Raw genomic sequence first — 23,826 nt, 5'->3', positions numbered from 1 at the left:
ATAAACATTTTAAAAAAATCCCCCACCCCACCCCACCCCACCCCTGCCAAGCCCGTCCTACGCCGTATGTGTAAATCCCTGTCAAGCGAATGAAGCACAGACATTTGCTTTGTCTCTTTGGGCAATCCAGACCTGAGCCCAACTTCGATACCTGAGGTAAAATGAAATAAATAATTTTAAAAAGCGGCTCCCCTCCCCCGCTCCCCGCGCGCGCATGAGCAACAACGGCTAAGAAGACGATCAGGGCGGCGGCATTTTATTTCTTTATTGAACTTCTACTCCGCCCAATAGCTGAAGCTCTCTGGGCACGTTATGGGTTGTGCTTCGCTTTCTCCACCCTCTCCGTCAACGGCTGCTGTGTGAACGGGGGAACAAGAAAGAGGAAGAAGGCAGAGACTGTGGGCTGACTGGAATGTCCGTCTATCGCAGGAAGGCGGGCCTGGGCCCGCTGGAGCGCTTGGCTAGCTTCACCCCTCCCCTCGTGGTTGCCCCGGCTATATAGAGCAAGGAGGCTGCGCTCGGCATCCGCTCCGACTTTGGGACAGTCTGTGAGGCACGAGGGTAAGTGAGGATGGGGCTGCGCGCGACAGGAGGGGTGACGGGGGTGGTGGTGGTGGTGGGGGGGTGTCACGCGCGCACGTTCTTTCGTTCATGCTGTTCGTGCGCGCGCATATGCGTATGAGCATGTAGGGTGCTTCATGCCCCCTCCTCAAGGCTGAGGCGCAGGCTGGCGTTTGTGGGACGTTGTAGTGAGAATGGTTAGAAAAGAGAGATTGGCTGGGTTCGTTCAACACACATGTAATGGTTGAGTATGGGCTGTCAATGAAATGTGGGTTATCTCATTGTCTGAACTCAGCTGTGATCACAAACCATGGCTTGTTAACCACAAACAACCCACGACTGGTTTGAGAGAACTAAGTTGCCCTGTGGAAAATACACTAGATTCAGAGAGCGTGATACCCCCGTGGTCGGCCACAACCCAAACTCAACCACTGGGTGTGAGTTATAGTGTTGTGTGAATCCAGTCATTGCTTGCCTCCTGAAGATGAGATGGGGATGTGGGTGTTAGGATGAGCTGGAATTCTATTTATGCTTACTTGGGAGTGAACATATTGATGATGATGATGATACAATAATAATAATCTAAACTGCCATTTGTCCAAACATATCTTATTAGTGTACAAGACTTAAAAATTCAAACAAAGAAAAACCATACAGTGGGTGAGATCTAGGTGTGGTCATGTTTTGAATAGACCCATTGAAAACCAGTGGGACTTGAGTAATGTTCCATTGATTGGGATCTATTCTAAGCATGTCTGAAGGTGCAATCTGATGCATATTAGACAGGAAAAAGTTCTAGCATTCCCTAGCCAGCCATGCTGGCTGGGGAATGCTGGGAATTGTAGGATTATTATTTTTCTAAGCATGCATAGGATTGTGCCTTAAGTGTTGCAATACCCTGTGCATGTCTAGTCAGAAAAAAACCCTATGATTCTCATAGCTGGCTGGGGAATGCTGGGAGTTGTAGAACTTTTTTCTGTCTAAACATGCATTGGATTGCACTCTTAAGACTCGGATCCAACCCTATAAAAACACAAATGAGGGGAATCAGGGAATCAGGTATAAGATTGTCTCTAGAGACAGTTTTTTAAAAAAGTATTCCGTGTTGAAAATGCCTTTAAACCAATTTTCTTTGTGTAGCCCTGTTAATAAGTAGTAATATATATATATATGGCATTTTAAAACTGTCCTTCAATCATATTTCCAGCTGGTGCATTATTATTATTATTAAAAGCTGGACACTTTGATTTTTTTGTGCTCTGAGTGCACCAAGGTGGGTTAAAGAGCTGCAGGTATAATTCACATGTAGGCTCCAATCCTAAACCTATTTAAGAGGGAGTAAATTTGATTGGTCTAAGTAGACTAAGGCCATAGCTAGACCTAAGGTTTATCCCTGGATTGTCCAGGGGTCAAACCTGTTCATCTAGGTGACACACAGGGGATCCAGTGCTCAGGCAGGGGCGAACTCTGGATGATCCCAGGATAAACCTTAGGTCTAGCTGTGGCCTAAGACTTCTTAGCAAATATTGCTAAGCCTATGGCGCAAAGTAGCAATTCTGTGCATATTCACTTGGGTGTAAGCCACATTGAATATACTTCTGAGTAGTATTTTTTTAAAAGAGCAATAATTAACTTCTTTAAAAGCCCTACTTTTATAACTGTACCACCTTCTTCAGGTACTTATGTTTTGGAAATGGTAGACCAAGGGTTTGGTTTAGCCACACCATATCAGAATGAAAGGATAGACATTTTGGAAGTCAGAGCATGGGAAAGATGTGGGGTAATGCAGGCTTTTTAATTGCAAAGAAAAGGCTTTTTCTTTCTTTTTCTTATTTTTGGAAACTGGATTCTTTATCAGGCATAGGTAATATGAGCAGAGTTAAAAGAAGCAACCTTTACAAAATTGCCTTTTGTAAGTAAGGGTTGTTCTAAGCAAGAAAGCTTTACAACTGTTGTTTTCTTTCTTTTAGGATATGAATGGTTTGCATGGGTATGTGTCAGCTGGCAGGCTAGTAAGTTTTGTGGGCTTTCGAGGCTGGGCTAAATTAGCAGTTTAGACTAGAATAGCAAAGTGCAGAATGGCTTCAGTTGCCAAGAAACCTCTGCCATGGAAACCCTGAGCATTTGTCAAGATTTTGATTTCTAAGGGACGCATTTGGTTCATGTAGGAAGCTGTTCACGTTGACTGTTGGTCAATGTGAACTGAGAGTGTCTCAGAACATAGTCTTCAGTTGATGGATTGGGACCCACTATTGCATCCCAGGTGGAGAGTTGCAACAGAAGAACTACCACCATGCAAATATTTTTTGGGAGAAATAAGAAGTGGGCCCGGAAATGCATGCTTGGGCTGATGGTGGGTCTCAGGTCTGAAATGGCTGAAGGCTACTGTCCTAGGAAGTAGCCTCTCTTCTTGCAGTTTCATAATGGTAGTGGCTGGGAAGTTGCTTTTCTGAGAAGTTTGTCTGCCATTACTGATAAGCTTTCTAGGAACTTGCAGAGTTTTTCTAAAACAAGATTCAAATATGCTTTTACATTTCCAGGAGGAGTAGGCAGAATTTCTTTGACATGTAAACTGCTTAGGAATTTTGTCATATCGATTGGTATACCCAAATTATTAATAAATTAAGGAAAATGCTGGGAGTTGTAGAACTCCTTTCTGTCTAAACGTGCATAAGATTCCGTTTAAATAAATGACTAGGAAGAGAACATGAAGGTGGTGGAGATAAAGTAGAGACTGCTGTTGATGTCGCAGTTGGATCTAGAGATGAAAAGAGGCATGCACATGAAGTCATGAACTAGGTGACACAAATTGGTCCTGTGACTAGATAGCTCAGAGCCATGTATTTGTAAGACATCCCTGATTATCTTATGCTGAGAATGCCTGATAAGTGGTGCCCCAAAACTGTCATGTCATCCTAGTGAGCTTCCAGAGGCTTTTTAAAAACTAGAGGTATATGAGATCAACCTTTTTGGATCAGAACAAGGGTCCATTTAAGATTGGCATTATTGTTTCAACAGCCACCAGCAGTGCTTGGAAGCAGAACATGAAGGGAACTGTAGAGGAATGGGTCATTCCATTGCCATCTCTCTCTGGCCAGTGTAGTTTTCTACTTTGTTTTTAAACGGCAGTTTAACTATTCTCTTCAGCTTTGACTTATTTAATGGGGCTATGGGCTCATCTACACCAAGCAGGATATTCCACTATGAAAGCGGTATATAAAAGGCAGGAGCCACACTACTGCTTTATAGCAGTATTGAAGTGCAGTGACAACTGTTGGGGACCGTTGACACATACCATATACTGTTTTCATACTGCCTTCATAGTGTTATATCCTGCTTGGTGTAGATGTGCCAATGGGCCCCAACAGTTGTAAGTGCGCTTCAGTACCGTGTGGCTCCTGCCTTTTATATACTGCTTTCATGCCACTTTCAGAGTGGTATATCTTGCTTGGTGTAGATGAGCCCTGTGTTCCTTTCCTTGCTGTTGTTCCTACATCACTTGACATTCTGTTCTTTCCACATAGTAATGCCCCACACTTGTAGTTTTCCATTTTGTCACATCTGACCTTAAACTTTCGTTTTTCATATTCTTGTGAACTTTGTGAACCCCATTGTTGTTCTTTGCCCTTTTCATAATGCAAGTAAAATAAATAGAGGCTCTTTATCCTCCTGTATTAATGGACTGCTATTCTGTTTCATTTCTATTGAGTATATTTCTATGTTTTAAAATACACACACATACACACACACACACACACCACTTTTAGTGGTTAGTACAGTAGTGGTTACCTCTAGAGTTATATCTTGGAAGAAGAAATATTACCTTGGTCTTGAAAATCTATTTATCTGTTCCTCTTACCTTTTTTCTGCTCCAGGGTGACAGGGGGCATTAATAGAACAGCCAGGATTAGTGTATAGATCTTTATTGTAAATCCCTTTGTAGGTATTAAAGTGCAGCTGAACCCTGTTCATCTTGCATTGCAACTTCATCACTAGTTGACAGTGGGTTCACACCCATTTCTGCATAATAATCTCTTTTAACTGTTTGTACTTTGGGCCTCACTTTGTAAAATCATTCCCTTTCTAAAAATGTAAGAACCATTCCGGATTAGACCAAGGGTCCATCTGGTCCAGCATTTTCTTCACACAGTGGCCAACCAACTACCCATAGGAAACCCACAAGCAGGACATGAGAGCAAGAGCACCCTTTAACCATGTTCCCCAGCAAGTACCTCTGATACTGGAGGCATCTTATAGCCATCACGACTAGTAGCCATTGATAGCCTTCTCCTCCAGGAATTTGTTTAACCCCCGTGAAGGTTTGAGGCCTATATAATCAAAGTAAAAAGGTCAGGTCTTAGATGCCTGTGGTTATTCTTTTGGGAGGGGGTATCCCTGAGAGGAGTAGTTTCATTTTTTCCTTTAAGATTCATCTCCTAGTTAAGTTTAATTTCTCCAGTTAAGAGTAATTTCTTCAAGTTTTAAACAGTACTTTCTCTTTTTGGAGAAGAGGTTATAAAAAGAAAGGAAAGCAGGAAAAGATGAGAACGTGAAGAAGCGACAGCTAGAAAAGCTTAAATGCAGCTAGAGTAAGAGAACTTGCATTTTGCAACTTTTATTTTCTTTTAATGCCTTTGTACCACTTAGTTCTGTTGACTAAATACCTTTATTTGTAATGTAGTTGCTTTAATATAGTAGTAAACTGTTGTGTTAAACCTAAGGTGTGTGGTGTGCCAGTCACCCCATGTTTAAGCTTAATCCCCAAATTACTGGGAAGGTAAAAGAAGGAAAGTAGGACTCTTAAGGAAGTAAGAGATCATTTAGGAGTTGCTCAAGGGATCCAAGACATGGAAAGAACCCTGAAATCCCCTTTTAAAGCCATCCATAGAAGTGACCATCACTACATCTTGTGGTAGTGAATTCCATAGCTTGTATGACGAAACACTTCCTTTTAACTGCCCTGAATCTCCCACTAATCAGCTTCATGGGATGACCCTGTGTTCTAATATTATATGAGAGAGAGAGAGAGAGAGAGAGAGAGAGAGAAATGTCTTCCTATCCACATCCTCCACAGCATGCATAATTATGTATGCCTCTTTCATGTCTCTCCTAACTCACCATTTTTCTCTTATCCTTCTATATGCCTATCCACTGAGGTAGTCTCTTCATGCATCTAATGAAGGGGGCTAATACTTACAAAAGTTTATTCTATAATACAGTAAGGTGTCAACACTGAGGACACCTTACTGTAGGACTTCGGCATTTATTTTTTAGGAGTAAGGGTAGAGCTTCCCTAAACTAGCACATGTTCATAGGCAGTAAGTAGTAACTTCATTTCAGGATGCTAGAGATCAAAGTGCTACATATTTTTTAAAATTCTGATCTAATAACCTTTATGTATATAATATTTGAAATAATATCCACAGAAAAAGTTGATCTCTGCTGAGAGCCAAAATTGTGTTGCTGTATTAAAAAGATTTGCTAATTACTGGGAAATTGTAGACTAGAGTGAAACGCAGCCAGCTATTCCAGTGGATGCCTGTTTACATCAGGCATTTGATGCATCCATTAGCTTTTTCAGACAGGCAGTAGCTAAGGTGTACTTAATCTAGGGTTGCCAGCTGATTTAGAGATCTCTTAAAGAATGAGCTGTCTTGCTTTAAATGCAAAGTCTATTGTCTCTGTGCTTCTGTTTTCCAATAAGAAGTGCTATTTTAAGATTGACAGAAACTCTCATTTTCTTCTAAGTATAGGAACTTCCAGTCTAAAGATAAAAGTCACTTCCTGCTGTGAATACACATGTGCTCATTTCAGGGTGGTGTACATCTGGGGTATATATATTTACCTAGATGGAGAAATCTGGGTAGAAAAGCAATCACATGTTAAGCACCCCACTGGAAACATCGTTTTGTACACTAATTCTGAAACGAGAAGGAATTCTGAAAAGTGTTGAGTGTTTGACCTCAAAAAATAACATTGGCCTGGTTCAGAAAACACGCTAAACCATGCTGCTTAACCACAAAATGGTTAAGGGAACCATTTTGTGGTTAAGCAGCATGGTTTAGCGTGTTGTCTGAAACAGGCCATTAATTGTAGTAATATGGCTGTGTTTGTTTCCCCATAATGGGCTTGTCATTCATAATGGGCTTGTCATTTAGATCATTCATGAATGATCTAAAACCAGTATAATAATAATAATAATAATAATAATTTATTTCTTACCTGCCTCTCCACTTGGATCGAGGTGGGGAACAATAGCGAATATAAAACACATAAAAACTGATTAAAAACATAGTATACATGATTGAAACATCCTAAAAACAGATGCAGTGTTGCTGCTACTGGGGGTGATTTAACGGCTTTCTTGGAAAAAGTGGCATAGGTAATGTCAAATCCTGAATAGAATGGTTGAATATCCTGCTGAATTAGAGGCATCGCCCTCCGTGTGACTACTACCACAGAATGCATTCAAGTTGGAGGATGGCTTGTTTGCACATCAAGTTCCCTGTGTGTGTAAAGCTTACATATTGACAGATGTGAAAATTTCCCACATGTTTGTAGATATTATGTTAAAGGACCTATCACACTTGCCATCCCCTTTCAGCATTTTGGACAGTTGTATGGAGAACTGTACCCTTTCTCGCCCTTCAGCATTTGAATGAGTGCTATTTGGGTAGGCATGAAATGTTAATGCAAATGTTCCGTTCTAGGAATAGTGAATGAATTAGCTGACCTTAAGGACAGACCACCTTCTCCTGTGCCTGGGAATTGGTATGGCCAAATAAGGCGTCAGCTTCACACTTTTGCCTGTGTTAAAGTCCTCGAAATGTTGTGTCAGTCGTGTTAACACTGATTCCTTGAATGTATTTTTAGCATAGGCTCATGGAGACAATGGGCTAAGTTGGCTACAGCTCAATAATAACCCCTTGTAACTATTGGGACAAAAATATCTACCTAAAAATATCATTGTGTGGAATAAAGTTTAAAGTTTTAAACTGTCTTCCCCTTGAATATTTTTAGTGCTTTATAACAGTGTGTGTACTTAGTATATTCTTCTTTAGAAGCTGATATATATTTTTCTCTTCATGCAGGTGTTCGTAACCTGAAAGGCATTGTGTTTATCGTATTCTATATTTACAGTTTCTCCTTGTGAAGCACATATTTCAGTATGGCTGCCTAAGCTCCTTCAAAGGGACTAGAGTCTGAAGTCTGGGAGATAGTTTTGTGCATAAATACTCAAATTATTTTTTTACTATTGGCTAGGGGAGCTTCTACTACTTAGTAACATGACTTGCTATTATATTTTAGTTAATCAGTACAAAAGATTGGAGTTTTCCTGTACAAAGCAACATAGTCATGTTAAATGCTATGACAATCGAATAATAATAAAACAACCTGGGTAAATTCTACTATAATACACTATAAGGGGGAAACAAGGATCCAGGGCTGTTCAAAGCTTGTTGGTGGCCATATCAAGTTCATAATGGTTGGCAGAGATAATCACCCTTGCGTAAATAGTTCCATAGCTTTTCCTTGATATATTCAAGGAAAGTCTTTGAATATCTTCATGATGAGAATTACGGAAAAGATGCACTTTTTGTTGGGGAGCAAAGGTTTGGTATATCATAGGGAGAAATGTCAGAACATAGATACTTAATTTAAATGGACTTTTCCTTAGTATATCAGTCTTGCACTTCTGCGTCCTGCTGTTTCAGTCCTGATGTTCAAATTAACAGGATTTAGAAACCAATGATGCAGTCCGATCCTGAGCTGTTTTACTTGGGTATCCTCTGATTTTAGAGGGACTTGTGCCCAAGTATGTGTGTTTAGGATTGAAACCTTAGTTTCTTCATGACACTTCCTTTATTTTAAGGCTGCACCCGCTCCCTTTTAAAATAATGGTGATGCTATTGCCGATCAAGAAAAAGGAACCAACAGTGTTTTGAGGAAGAGTGGATTGTGAAAAGGGTGACAAATTGTTCAGTCAAAAGGATAGAAAGTACAGGATGAATGAGATATTTAAAATTGGGTGCTTTTTTAAAAAAAAGAAAAAAAAATCCATGTAATGTTTCACTTTCAGGTTTTTTCTTTATTATGGCCTGAAAGTTAATCAGACTTGCACAAAACTATCTCCCAGGCTTCAGACTCGTCCCTTACTCCTCTCCCATTTCATCATCATGAACATTTTGAGGTCACTCCCGTCCCAGCTGAAGAACAATGGTGATGTCACTGAACTGAAGTATGACCTGTCGTGCGAACTCTATAGGATGTCCACCTTTTCGAATTTCCCACTGAATGTACCGGTGTCTGAAAGGAGTCTTGCCCGTGCTGGTTTCTACTACACCGGTCTGAAAGATAAAGTGAAGTGTTACAGTTGTGGCTTAATGTTGGATAACTGGAAAAAAGGTGATAATGCTCTGGATAAGCATAGGCAACTCTGTCCTAGTTGCAGCTTTGTTCAGAGTCTGTCTTCAATGAACAATATTGGCTCATCATTCCATTCTGCCTTTTCACCTGCAATTGCCTTTGGTGGCCTCTCCTCTTCACATTCCCCAATACAAGCACCACGTTTGGCTCAAGTTGGCTATTTCAGTGGAAGTTTTTCCAGTTTTCCTCAGGATCCAGTCACATCCGGGCCAGTGGAAGAGCTGTCACATCTGAGACCTAAAGCTACCAATTGTACAATGAACACAGAGGAAGTCAGACTGCACACTTTCAAGAACTGGCCCTTGCCATTTCTGTCACCCTCCTCTTTGGCAAAAGCTGGGTTTTATTATGTAGGGCCTGCAGACAAAGTGGCTTGTTTTGCCTGTGGTGGGCAACTGTGTAACTGGGAGCCGAAGGATAGCGCTATGTCAGAACATCGCAGGCACTTTCCGAGCTGTCCTTTCGTGGAACAAACTCGAGATCAGTGCAGATTCACGGTCTCTAATCTGAGCATGCAAACTCATGTGGCACGTGTCGGCTCTTTCAAAAATTGGCCGAGTATCGTTCCAGTTCAGCCACAGCAGCTGGCAGATGCTGGCTTCTATTACGTGGGTAAGAGAGCTTGTTCTTCCTGATGGCTTTGGCTCTGTCTGGAAATTTAAATAATCAGTGACTTTTCTGAATGTCTGTGTTTTCAAAAATTATTCTATAAATGTTTGTTGTTAAAGGTCGCAATGATGATGTCAAATGTTTCTGCTGTGATGGTGGACTAAGGTGTTGGGAGTCTGGGGATGATCCATGGGTGGAACATGCTAAATGGTTTCCAAGGTAAATTTTAAAATTCTTGTTTGAAAGTATAACATAGAGATGACCCTAGTCTTGCTACCATTTTGGGCAGTATCCATGTGGTACTCCTACACAGAGTAGGCCCATTGAAGTGAATGGGGCTAGTTTACATAGGACTCCCATTGGATACTGCCCTTTGAATTAAAAGCAAAGCCCTTCTTGATCTCTCTTAAAGAGATTCCTCCTAAGATCTGTTTTAAAGTTCTCCGGCTTAAACAGAACAGTCCTTGTGTTTGTATATTATGTGTTCAGAGGGGGTGGATATCGTGGGTCACAAACCCAGCTTCAAAACTGATTTGTGATTGTACTATTGAGGGCTCATGCTCAAGAAACAAGTCCAAAACCCTCTTGGGTGTTTGGATCTAGTCACAGTCAGGATCCTGGCCAGTTAGAGTTGGGTTTATGTAATACAACCAATCCAGCATCAATGTTCTGAAAGCTGACCTTAATGGATTTATCTGTGATACTGATTCTGTGCAATATGCCACTGAGTACATTTTGCTGGGGCGCAACTGGGAAAGGGCGCTGCCTTCCTGCACTGCACATGAGTTTCCTGGAAGCATATGGTTAGTCGCTGTGGGAAGGAAGATGCTGGACTAGATAAACCCTTCATTATCATCCATCAGGGCTCCTTTTATAAAGCAGTACTATTATTACCCAAGTGGCACTTTTGAGTATAAAATGTGTCTTACTGTTTTTATCCATCCTTCCAGCTATCCTGGGAAAGGTAACAATTACTGTAATTTTTAAAGAGAAGTGTGGGAGGCTAAGAGGTTTGACCAAAGCTACTGAACCTAAGTTCTAGTCAAACATGGAAACTCTGAGGCCATGCTCTCTGTGCCACAATAACTTAAGTTGGCAGCTTATGCATGCAACTTGGAGGCCAGGAATTTAGGGTTCCTTTAAGTGAAACCTCTGCTTCTGAGTAGTCTAACCCATGGAATGGAGTAAAAATCTTGGGAGCTTGCATAGGATTCATTGGTTGCCCATATTTGTGATCTGGGCCAGGCTCAGCTTCATATGTGGCTCATATGAAAACATGGCTCTTGGCTTTGGTCAGAGGCTCAACCGGTGTTGCACTCTGTCTTTTAAAAATAAAATCCACAAGCTCTTTAGAATTACTGTTACTGCATTTGTAACTGATATAATCAGGAAATAAGTCTGTTTCTCTAAACTAGTTTTGTTCTGGGCTATTCAATATACACTTTTTAAATGCCACTTAGCGATTTTAACTTTCAGTGTATTATCCTGGACCAGTTTCCAATATAGATTTATATCTGTAGTCCATTGAACATAGTACTTTATTGTGACTGGCAACAAAATGTGCAGTAAGATCCTCAAAACAGACTGCAGTTGCTTGAGACAATGTTCAATATCCATTTTGTATATCTGAACTGAAAAGTGATGTATTTTATCTTCTAGGTGTGAGTACCTGATTCGTATAAAAGGCCAAGAGTTTATCCGTGAAGTTCAAGCAAGATATCCCCACCTTCTTGAACAGGTATACAAATACTACATTGTTTTCAGTGGGTACATCCACACGAAGGGTTTGCTCCGGGGTTGCTTCGCAGTACCAGCGCGTCATCTACATGACGCAGACGCCATTGTGAAGCCATCTGGGGGCAAACCCTGGAAACTCCGCTCCAAAGAAGTCCGGCGCTACCCCGACTTTTTTAGCAGTGGAGCCCATGGCGCCCCCTGATTGGTCGCCATGGGCAGCCCCACGCCTCTGGTGAAGTAAAAAAAAGCCAGTGTGGTGTAGTGGCTAGAGTGTTGGATTGGGAGTCGGGAGATCTGGGTTCTAGTCCCCACTTGGCCATGGAAACCCACTGGGTGACTTTGGGCCAGTCACAGACCTTCAGCCCAACCCACCTCATAGGGTTGTTGTTGTGAGCATAAAGTGGAGAGGAGGAGGAGGATTAGTACGCCGCCTTGAGTTCCTTGCAGGAAAAAAAAGCAGGATATAAATGCAATAATAAATAAATAAATAATAGGGGAGGAGAGGAATGGGCCATTCCTCCCTCCTTTTAAAATTTTATTATCTATATCTGCGGAGCTCTGCAGATACAGGTAATAAAAATAAAAAGAAGTGAGGGTGGGGAGGAAAGGGCAGCCAGAGGGGGGAGACATGGTTTGCCCAGTCCCTCTCATGTCCTCCTTTGGCTGCCTCGTTCCTTCCCCCCTCTGTTTTTATTTTTATTATTTGTGTCTGTGGGGCTCCGCAGATACAGATTATAATTTTTTTTAAAAAAGGGTGGGGAGGAATGCCCCCATTCCTCTCCTCCTCCGTTTTAATTGTTTTACTTTTCCAGAGGCATGGGGCCGGAAAATTCGCAGTTGCCTTCCTTCTCACGCAGGTGCTGGGAAGGAATGCAAGTGCGGGTGCAAGGCACCTCAAGACAGGAGCAGTGTCAGCAGTATTCCCTTCTCTCTCTCTCTCTCTCTGTGTCACATTATAGATTTCTAAACTTGACGTTTTCAGTCTAAGCTTTCTAGAAAAACTTACATTTTTTTTGTCCTATCTGCTGTCACTTTGCAAAAGTTGACCATGCTCCAGTGATACGGAGTGGCTATAAATTGAACTTAATTGTATGTGGCCCTGTATTGTCCCATACCGACTGCTGTGCAGACATGTGCTTATTTGAGCTCCGGGCCCAACCACTCCCACTGTTACTTTCTTTCTTGAGAGGGTGTGTGTGTCCCTTTTTCCCTGACCACTGCTGGCATGGCGTTCCCAGGGATTCCCTCTGAGGAAATGCAGCCCTGAACAGAAAAAGGGGCTGAGTGTTCCTGCTATAAATAGAGGCATTGCTGAAATGTGTAACTTGATTTAAATACAAGGCCAAAGAACACGGTGATCATTCAGAGATCACCTGATGCTTAGTGAGGCAAAATGGAAACTGAAGCCCTCAGCACTGCAAGGGAAGTGGGAGAATTTCCCAAGATGCTCTAAATAGTATAAGTAAAGCTCCAGCTGAGCAGCCTGCTTGCTATGTGCTTAAGTGTTTTCTTTTTAAAAACTGTTTTTTTTACCACTGAGTGAATAGAAGATAGCCTTATGCGATTTTGTCAGTAGCAATTTTGTTTGAATGAGTTCGGAAACTTCTCAAAATTGGCTTTTGAAAAGAGATGTGTTGTTGATACCGTATTTTCTCAATTTCTGTACCCCCCTCTGTTACTGTCCTCAGTGCAGCTACAACTCCCTGAGAGTTGTAGGACTTGTTTCTCTTTAAATATGCATAGGGTTGTGCCCAAAGCTCAGTGTGTTTGCACATTGTGTTGATTCAGAAAAGCGGACGTTATACTTTTTAAAAACACTTTTCCCTTGTGTTTTGTAGCTTTTATCCACTTCAGATACACCCGTTGATGAAAATGTTGGCCCACCAAGTAAGTGTTTTGATCAGATACCTGAAGCTAATAGAGACACCTGGCATTTGAATATTAAAGCACTGGTTGTTAAATGGCGTGAAGTCCTTTAGTATTCCCAGTCAGGCTTTTTACCAAATTAGTGAGAAATACCTTGTCTTTTTTTAAATGCATAAAATACAGAAACATGATAAAATATATTAAAGCCACTAAGTTTAAAACAGAATAAAATAAATGTAAAAGCCAGCAGCACTGCCAAGACCGGAAAACACACCAGCATAGTTTTTTAAAACTGAAGGTCTAAAGCACCTGGGAGAGTAAAATGTTCTCCACAGTGCTGAAAAGACAGTAATGTGGACACCAGGCAAGCCTCTCTGGGGAGGGCATTTCAAAACTGGAGTGCCACCACTGAAAAAGCCCTCTTTTTGGTAGCCAACAATATTGCCTACTTTGATGGGGTCTCCTGAAAAAATGAAGAATAGATTTTCACAACCTTAGACATGGAATCAAACTTAGTAGTTATTCTTTGTCTATTTCTATTTATTTTATTTATTTATTTATTTATTACATTTCTATACCGCCCAATAGCCGGAGCTCTCTGGGCGGTTCACAAAAATTAAAACCATTCAAAGTATAAAACAACAGTATAAAACCATAATATAAAATACAATATAAAAGCTCAACCAGATAAAAACAGCAGCAATGCAAAATTACAAATTTAAAACACCATGTTAAAATGTATTTATAGATTGTTAAAATGTTGGGAGAATAAAAAGGTCTTCACCTGGCGTCTAAAAGCATATAATGGAGGTGCCAAGCGAACCTCCTTAGGGAGCTCATTCCACAGCCGGGGTGCCACAGCAGAGAAGGCCCTCCTGGTAGCCACCTGCCTCACTTCCTTTGGCAGGGGCTCACGGAGAAGGACCCCTGAGGATGACCTTAGGGTCTGGGCAGGTACTTATGGGAGGAGATAACCTGGCCCCAAGCCGTTTAGGGCTTTAAATGTCAATACCAGCACTTTGACTCGGGCCCGGACCTGGACTGGCAGCCAATGAAGCTGGAAAAGGACTGGCGTAATGTGATCTCACCGGCCAGTCCCTGTTAGTATATGAGCTGCCCTATTTTGTACCAGTTGAAGCTTCCGGACCGTTTTCAAAGGCAGCCCCACATATAACGCATTGCAGTAATCCAAGCGAGAGGTTATCAGAGCATGGATAACTGTAGCTAGGCTATCTCTGTCCAGATAAGGGCGCAGCTGGTATATCAGCCTAAGCTGGTAAAAGGTGCTCTTTGTCACTGAGTTCACCTGTGCCTCAAGTGACAGTTCTGGATCCAAGAGCACCCCCAAACTACGGACCCGATCCTTTAGGGGGAGTGCAACCCTGTCCAGGACAGGGCAAACATCACCTCGCCAGACAGATGAACCACCCCCTAACAGTACCTCCGTCTTGTCTGGATTGAGCTTCAGTTTATTAGCCCTCATCCAGTCCATTACCATGCCCAGGCACTGGTTCAGAACAGCCACTGCCTCACCTTTTCATTTCTAATGAAAAGCTTTTCTTCAAAAGCTATATGGATCTAATATTACAATAAGTAATGCCACAATTTTTTTCTTCGAGTAGTTATTCATTTTGAACCTGGTGAAAATGCTTCAGAAGATGCAATCATAATGAAAACCCCCGTGGTCGAAGCTGTCTTGGAGATGGGATTCAGCAGAAGACTAGTCAAGCAGACTGTTCAGAGTAAAATCTTAACAACTGGAGAGAATTACAAAAACGTAAATGATCTTGTGTCTGACCTCGTTATTGCAGAGGATGAAAAGAAGGAAGAAGAGAAGGAGATGCAGTCAGAGGAATTAACATCAGGTATGTAAGAGCTCTAGTGATATACTTTGTTGCATTGGTTCTTTCTCTTCCTGGCTGTATGGCAAAAACAAACAAACATTGAAAGAAAATAACAAATGTATTTGTTCAGTGTATTAAGTTTGCGGGGTCTTTCTGGCCATCTAGTCCAACCCCCTACTCGGTGCAGGAAATCCAAAGCTAGAGCATCCCCAACAGAGATGTTAACTACCTAGGATTCTTTTTGTTCACAAAAATAATTTAGATTATAAAATTTAGATTATAAAAGGAAAACAGAATCATAGAATAGTAGAGCTGGAAGGGGCCTACAAGGCCATCGAGTCCAACCCCCCCTGCTCAACGCAGGACTGTACCTTAAAGCATACCTGACAGATGGTTGCCCAGGTGCCTCTTGAATGCCTGTAGTGTGGGAGAGCCCACAACCTCCCTAGGTCATTGGTTCCATTGTCGTACTGAGCTCTATGTATAGAATAAAAGGATTCCGTTTTGGAGAGATACTTTCTTTGAACTTGGACAAAACCTAAGAAAATCCATTATATCTTAAAACATTTCTAAATACATTGGCTTGAAATGACTATGAAAGAATTCTCCTGAATTTTTGATTTAGGTCGCAATCCTATGCATTTTTAGATAGAAGGAAGTCCTACAACTCCCAGCATGCTGGGAGTTTTGGAACTTTCTAAAATGACTACATGCATAGGATTGTGTCTCTAGTAAGCCTAGATTTGATTTGACCAGGAAGCCAGTTCAGACGCCCCCCCGTGACCATCGTGGGAAAAGATCAAAGGGATGGTGTGGGATGATAGAACTTAGGAAACAGCAAGAGAAGAAGGCACTTATGAGTCCTTAGGGTCCCAAGAAGAGAAGAGAAAATATTATCAGGTGCCTGAAAAAACTTATGTTATGCCCAATGCTTTACAGAAAGGACTTCCTTTCCTTTTACCTTTCTCCAAATATTTTGCAAAAAATCTTTCCGATGCTACTTCTGTCTTAAAAAACTTCATGATAGAACTGAAAATCAGCTGACAGCTCTGGCTACCAAATCTGGGTAGAAGAATTTATGGAGTTCTGCCATTTGGATAGTCACTTTGTCTGCCTGAGGATGTGTCACATCCTCAGTAGCTCCTGTGGTATCAAAGTCCTCCCTCTAGTGACAGAAGTGGGTTAGGCAGTAATCCAAAAATTATGCTCACTTTTCATATTTGCCTCTAGAAAAATTACTGAAGTTACAGACCTCAAAAAAGAGTAAAATAGTCTGCATTTCTGGCTGGCTACTACAATCTGCGTGACTATACTCTTTTTTATTTCATCAATTTCTGTCCTACCATTAAAGACAAAGTATTCCCAGTAAACGGTGTCAAGGCATTGGGGATAGTGCTAGGCCAGCCTTCCTGGGGAGAGCATTCGTTAAGGCACTATCAAAGACGGCAGGGCCCCTGGAGAACAGCCTCCAAGGTCACCTCAACATCTGGGCAAACTCATGCGAAGATGGCCGATCCTTCGCATCTTTCAGTTAACTTTATCTGTCTATGTGCTATTAATGAAGCTTAGCCTATTCTAACTAATTTGATATTTTTGGCAAAAGGACAAAAAACAAAAAGCCTACTCTCAAGGGCACATTTTACAAGGTTTAAAAAAACATTCTCCTATCATTTTACACAAAGTCTTAGCCTAAACATATTTAGTTAGATATGCAGCTTTAGATATGTAAAGGGATCTTGAAACGTTAAGGGTAACTCTTGTTGTTAAACATTTACCATTCTACAACCTTAGCATAATGGACAAAAATGCTTGAGGCTGGTGCAGATGCAATATAACTGGCAGTTAACCATGGTTTAGGAATTGGGATTGGACTGTAGAATTGTGTTCTCTCCCTCTAATTCCTCGCCTTTTCTGTAGACCATCTGCCTCCCCCCGCATTTCCCCCCCACTGCTCTTAATCATTGTTAAGAGTTCTGGTTTTAAATGCTGTATTAGACAGAATAGTTAACATGATCCAGGGAGAACATCAAATTATTGTTCAACATGGTTGGGGTAATTAACATTGAAGAGGATTGGGGCTGTGAGCCTTTCAACTATGGCTTCAATTTATCAGACATAGTTCTGCATCAGCGCTCAATGGCTCAATTCAGACAACATGTTAGTCAATGCAGTGTGAAAACTCCATTCAGTGGTTGAGTTTTTAGGAGGTACACCCCATACAACATGTTCTAACTCCACCATTGTGTGACTATGGGCTACCGTGGAGTTGGGTAAAATCCATTGTGACATTTAATTGTCAGGTCCTCTGCCCTCTCTCCCCTCTCCCCCACCCCCGTCCTCTCGATGGTATCCCATCAGCCATTGCTGCAAAAAAACAACCAATCCCATCAGCTCTCCTAGAGCGACACTCGCTCCTTTCGCTGCTCTTGTGAGGGAACTCTGTAGCCAGTGGGAAAAGTCAACGCAGTGGAAAACTCCACAGTACCCTCCACACAACACAATGGTTGTGCAGGAACTCTCCTCTGCACAGTGTGGAGATTCAGCATAGAGTGTTTTCCAAAAAAACCTCCACCCTTGAGAAATGTGTTGTCCGGCGGGAAAACTCCACCTTGGAGTGTTTTCCCACCAGACAAAACCACCCTTGAGAAACGTGTTATCTGAACTGAGCCTATATCTTTTCCTGTTGTCCTCCGTATTTTTCAGGAATGGGGAAAAATGACCCATATATTTTATTAAAGTTAAAACATGCACCGTTACTTTCTTATAAGTCATAAACTTGCTTTTAAGAGAATGAACTGTTAAATTTGTTCAGTTCTAATTTCTACTTAAATTGCTGCTAAAACTCAGAGTTGAAGAACTGGAAGCTAATCATCTTTTCATTACTATATTTCAGATCTGTCCTTAATCAGAAAGAATCGAATGGCATTGTTTCAGCGCTTGACATGTGTGCTTCCTATCCTGGAAAGTTTATTAACTTGCAAAGTAATAACTGAGCCTGAACACCACGTTATTAAACAAAAAACCCAGACATCCCTGCAAGCAAGAGAATTGATTGATACCATCTTGGTGAAAGGAAACACAGCTGCAAGCATATTCAGAAACTGTTTACAAGAATGTGATCCTGTTTTATATAAAGACTTGTTTGGTGAGTTTGCTAGAAGATTGTGTTGGTTAACATCTAATTGTCACTTCTTTGAGGAGTTTGGCAACTTTGGTCTGTTATAATTCATAGCTATAATAGGTTTCATAGTGCTAATACGGCTGAGAGATGCGTACTTGTGAGCTGTACAAAGTTCACAATAGCATATATTGGATACTGTTGAGGAAACCCATCTGTCAGGGATGCTTTAGGGTGGATTCCTGCATTGAGCAGGGGGTTGGACTCGATGGCCTTGTAGGCCCCTTCCAACTCTGCTATTCTATGATTCTATGAAACCTTGTTGATTAGCATGGGCTCATCTACACCAAGCAGGATATCCCACTATGAAAGTGATATGAAAGCAGTATATAAGAGGCAGGAGCCATGCTACTGCTTTATAGCGGCATTGGCCTGACAACCGTTGGTGCCCATAGACACATACCATATACCACTTTCATAGTGTTATATCCTGCTTGGTGTAGATGTGTCATGTGCCCCAACAGCTGTCAGTGCACTTCAGTACCACTATAAAGCAGTAGTGTAGCTCCTGCCTTTTATATACTGCTTTTTTAGCTTGTTGGATGTTTTATTATGTTCCTAATGGTTTTAATTTTTTGAACTGCCCAGAGAGCTTCAGCTATTGGGCAGTATAAAAATGTAATAAATAAATTAAATTAATTGATACCACTTTTCGTAGTGGAATATCCTGCTTGGTGTAGATGAGCCCCATAAAGGATGATTGCTTCAGGAAGTCTAATGTCTCTTGAACTCTAATATCTCTGTTCCTCTGTGATCTAACTGATTCAAAGAGTTGATTTCTTGGGATAACAGATGGTTTATAACTTCTTCTTTTTAGTGGAGAAGCATATGACGTATATCCCAGGAGAAGATGTTTCAGGTAAATACTTAATTCACTCATATTCACTTGTGTTGCATTTGAAATAGTAAGAATGGCTTATAAAATAAAAAAGCCATTTTAAAAAGTTTCAGATACTTTATATCAGTAGCATCAAGCTAGGAGGTATATAGTTCCCCCCCTTGGGCACCCTTACACACTTTAACTAACAATACTGAGTTTGAAGCTGGAGTTTTTGAAATGTGTACTCGGTGTTGCCTCTCAGAAACTAACAATAAGTTTGGGAGCAGGGGTCATGACTGCACGTGGGAGGTGCCATTAGGCTTCCACTTTCTGCCTCCTGGGCCGTTTCTACACCTGCCTTTTTTCCAGGGATCGTCCCGGGGTCATCCCTGTGCATGCAAATGATACACAGGGGATCCTGCGAGCAGCCAAGGATGAACCCTCCATTTTCCTGGGATAATCCTTAGGTGTAGAAAGGGCCCTGTTGTAACAAGAAAGGAATGTGAGCTTCCTTCCCCATCTCCTATTGAGATGTGTGATCTCTTCATGTATCTGGGGTGCACGTGTCTCTTTCCCCATGGGAAGCACACCTTTACCTATCAAGAATAGCATTGTGTGGTCGAAACACAAGTGCACCTTTGCAGTTTGCTTTTTGGTTCTTGGTGCAACATATAAATCAGCCCTTCGGCTTGCTTTTTAGATCTGCATTCCTGATCTGTACCTCAGTAACTTGACCTGATCCATACCTTCTGTACTAGTATGTGGATCCTAAGCCATTTATCCTTCAGAGCTGCACTTCTGCGGGTTTTGTGATGCATTTTTTTTGCATAAAGAACAATATGTATCTTACAATACATATGTTTAGAAATGCGTATTTTGTGAGAAAATACATTCAAAAGTATTAATTTCCATGTAGATTTGTTTTAAATCACAGATTAATGCAGAAAAAGGTCAGTGCAAACTTAAGAATCACACGTGAAATTGATATGAATTGGAAATAGACTGATTTGTACATCTGTGCTTTTGAGTGCACTGTGGTTCTGAAAGCATGGGCACATCTTTTGGCATATACACCAGGGAATCCCTATGTAGGTCTGAAGTGGATTTCCTGCATTGAGCAGGGGGTTGGGCTCGATGGCCTTATAGGCTAGGGTGTCCATATGGAAAGGAGGACAGGGCTTCTGTACATTTAACAGCTGTATAGAAAAGGGAATTTCAGCAGGTATCATTTGTAGGCATGCAGCACCTGGTGAAATTCCTTCTTCATCACGACAGTGAAAGCTTCAGGAGCCCTGCCCTCTTTTGTATCTGGCTACTCTAGCTATATTTCTATAGAACTGTTAAAGATACAGGAAACCTGTCGTCCTTTTCATATGGGCACCCTATTATAGGCCCCTTCCATCTCTACTATTCTATGATTCTAGGTCAAAATTTCTTCCCTTGTCTGTTAGAATACCTCCACTTGTATTAGTGCATGCAGACAGAAAGTGTGTGTAAGACATAGAAGTTGTCGTCATCATGTGTATTTTTATTACAAAGCAGAAAAGCAGAGCCGTTCAGATATGCATATTTCCATATGTAATAAATGGATTATTCCCTTGCAGGCCTGCCTATGGAAGAACAGCTGAGACGATTACAGGAGGAGAGAACGTGTAAAGTTTGCATGGACAAAGAAGTGTCCATTGTCTTCATTCCCTGTGGCCATTTAGTGGTGTGCAAGGAATGTGCCCCTTCCCTTAGGAAATGCCCTATATGCAGGGGGACGATCAAGGGCACCGTGCGGACATTTCTTTCATGAAGGAGAGAAAACCTATAATTTGTTCAACAATGTGTTCTGCTTTGTTTTACGGTTTGATACGCATTAAGGGCTGGCTCAAGACACCTTACTGATTAAAGCGGCTGCAGAATGCAGTCCAAGCAGACCAGAATCTTTATGCCAGAGCAAGAATTCCTAGGGCACATCTTTCGGGTCAGTTATCATGCCTCAAGTGATGGCTCAGGTGTCTTGTCCAGACAGGCCGACCCTGTTAGAACTAGCTCCATAGTGCCTTGGAAATAAGTGTTCCCACTTTTTAGATGGGGAGTGATCAACCTTACTTAGTTTGTTACAGTTGGTGACTTGCAAAAGTAGCTATCAGTGATTCATTAACCATATGGAAAGTTTTATGGGGAGACTAACTTCCAGTATACCTCTCTCTTAATCAAAAGTATCTTTCATATAGAAAGTCTTATTATAACTAAAAAGTTGATATAGCTGAAGCATCTATGCAGGAACTCTTTTGGGCTTCCGCACATATTGGTTGATAACCGCAAATTAGGTAGCCACAAGAGTTTCACATTATTTTTTGTTAGCATGTTTTTGTACAATATATAATAAAAATGTGGAAGTAATATGCTAAAAAGACATCTGTCTTTGTGAAATAAGCTTATTGGTAAAAGTTTTGCATTAAAACCTCGTGGAATGAATTTTTAGACTGATTACATTATAATGACTAAACACAGCATGGTCCTTCTTGAAATTGGTACTCTCCAATCTTTTAGCCTACACATACTTTTCTAGGGTAGGAAGAGAAGATGTTTATTCTTTCAAGAAGCTTAGGATTTCTGGCATAATATCAAGATGAATGGGTGGGAGCGGGGGGGTGGGGGGCGGGGGAGGAGAAACAGCTCAAGATGCTGTTGACAAATTTATTGTAAAAAAGCCTGACACATTTTGCCCTCTTGCTTTCTGTTAGGCCTTCTTCAGGGGGCTGTAACAATACATATATGAATAAATAAAAATTGTTACAATTGAAAAAGCACATTGCAGGCATGGAGAAAAGCTTTAGAGTGCTGAGGTTTTTAGGTTTCGTTTGTTTTTAGTTTTAATTTTTAATTATTATTTTATTTATTGGCTGTTTTACCCTCGCACGGCTGTTAAGGCCCCTTTTTGAAAATGAGTGTGGGAGCAAGCTTCCCCAACAGGCAGACGCGGGTGGCCTTCTCTGCGATAACATAACCAGCTCCTTCAGTATTGAGGGAGGAGCTCTCGATACTGAGACCAGGCATCTTGCATGCCGCTTTGAGGTCAGAGATTGAGAATCAAAATCGCTTCCCTCCAAGGCCAAAAGACATCTCTCCACCACCTTAACCAGCATAGCTCTTGAAGGCTAAGTGCCAGTTTCAGGGCGTCCCTCCAGAGTCTCTATGCTTGGAGCACTCTGTTTTTTTTAACAGAGAGTTTTATGACTACGATGTCTGGGGACATCATTATCGGTGCCATGAGAGAAGGAGACAGAATGTCAAATGGGTCGCTTTCCTTGAGAATGTCGTACCAGCACAGAGATTGGCATCAATACTATGATAGGGACACCTGATATAATAGACAAATTAATTTGATACCAGGCCTCCTAGACACCATCGGTATCAATGTCAAGACCTCAATTGGAAAACCGAGGACCATCTCCTCGATACCAACCACCTGGGTTGGTACAGATGCCTTCACAACCTGCAATGGATCTAACACCTCCACACTGAGCACCTCCACCTACATCGCTATTGAGACTGCCACCAGACTTCTTTTGCAACTCCCTCCAATTCCACTGAGATCGCTGTCATTGTGATCTCAGCTGTTACTGTTGCAGATGCCTCACTAAAGCTCTTGCCCCACTAAAACAGTGGCTAGAAAGATGGGTATGCCACCACAATTCCTTCTGCCGTTGTTCAAATGGAGACGTTGGTTCTGTCAACAGCCATATTACCATCCAAAGCAATATTCTGATTGCTCGGCCCATTTCCCGCAACAGACCACAACAATAATACATCCACTTCCAGCAGTCTTGTTAGAAATCAGACCAGGGATCAAAGCGGAGACTTTGACTTAATCATTGTCTTCCTCAGTTTACTTACCCTCCTAATTTTTGGCCTGCTCCTCTCCAGATTTCTTCGACCTATTCTGGCCTCGAGATGGCTCGATACTTACATTAGAACCAGGAAATTCCAGAAGGCTACACTGTCCTCAATAATGCTGTTCATTTGGAAGACAGTATGGTATGCTTCCATAGACTTAAGGGATGCATACTTCTATATACTCATCCGGAATATTCACCAGAGGTACCTTGGGTTTATCATCGGTACCAACATGTTTCAATTTCGGGTGCCTCTGCTCAACCTAAGCACACCCTCCAAAATGATGTCAAGATGTATGTCTGTACTCTGTCCGTTTCTTTCATCTACAAGGGGTGAAAAACTATATTTAGACTAATGCTTCTAATGGCATCTTCGAAGGGAATTCTATCGAAGGCAGTGGGACTAGTCCTCAACCTATTCAGCTCTCTGGGCCTCATAGTGAACACAGACAAATCAAGACTCACCCTGGCTCAAACAGTTCCATTTATTGGAGCCGTCCTCGATGCCGATGCAAAAAGAGCCTACCTTCCTCGAGATAGAGCTTCTGCCCCTCTTGCAGGCAGCGGTAGGCTGGCCTATATCCAATGGCAATACTACTGCAGCCCAAGTACAAACACTTCTGGGACTAATGGCATCCACGGTTACTGTCGTTCAGCAGCTGAGGCTTCGAATGCAGGACTTACATGGTCCCTGACAGTTTTTCAGAGCAATGCCAATGTTTGAAGGTTCGAAGAGGCAATGCCGAACAAGGTGCAACAGACCCTACGTCGGCGGACTTGCACAGATCATTTGCTGCAAAGCATGACAGCACTCTTCAAATACTTAAAAGGTTGTCACACAGAGGAGGGCCAGGATCTCTTCTCGATCATCCCAGAGTACAGGACACGGAATAACGG

General features: G+C 41.7%; 2 protein-coding genes across 4 annotated transcripts in view; both read left to right on the top strand.

Annotated features, from left to right (window-relative positions):
- YAP1 (Yes1 associated transcriptional regulator) overlaps nt 1-23,826 on the top strand; it is a 451,661-nt gene that overhangs the window by 144,591 nt on the left and 283,244 nt on the right. The window lies entirely within an intron of this gene.
- LOC134399202 (putative inhibitor of apoptosis) lies at nt 126-21,444 on the top strand. Of its 3 annotated transcripts, none has more exons than XM_063127113.1 (9): nt 126-561; nt 7,653-9,600; nt 9,717-9,816; nt 11,257-11,335; nt 13,173-13,221; nt 15,012-15,065; nt 17,938-18,189; nt 19,040-19,081; nt 20,647-21,444. In XM_063127113.1, exons 2-9 carry the CDS (start codon nt 8,739-8,741, stop codon nt 20,838-20,840), a joined length of 1,632 nt encoding a protein of 543 aa, XP_062983183.1. In that variant the 5' UTR covers nt 126-561; nt 7,653-8,738; the 3' UTR covers nt 20,841-21,444. The 3 variants fall into 3 exon arrangements, with proteins under 3 accessions (XP_062983183.1, XP_062983182.1, XP_062983181.1); XM_063127112.1 differs by having other exon boundaries at nt 128-561; nt 8,642-9,600; nt 14,823-15,065; XM_063127111.1 differs by having other exon boundaries at nt 128-561; nt 14,823-15,065.

Source organism: Elgaria multicarinata, chromosome 5, assembly GCF_023053635.1.
Source record: "Elgaria multicarinata webbii isolate HBS135686 ecotype San Diego chromosome 5, rElgMul1.1.pri, whole genome shotgun sequence".
Taxonomy (NCBI): Eukaryota; Metazoa; Chordata; class Lepidosauria; order Squamata; family Anguidae; genus Elgaria; species Elgaria multicarinata.
Note: the sequence above shows the minus strand (reverse complement) of the source record. Positions and strands in the feature narration are given on the sequence as shown.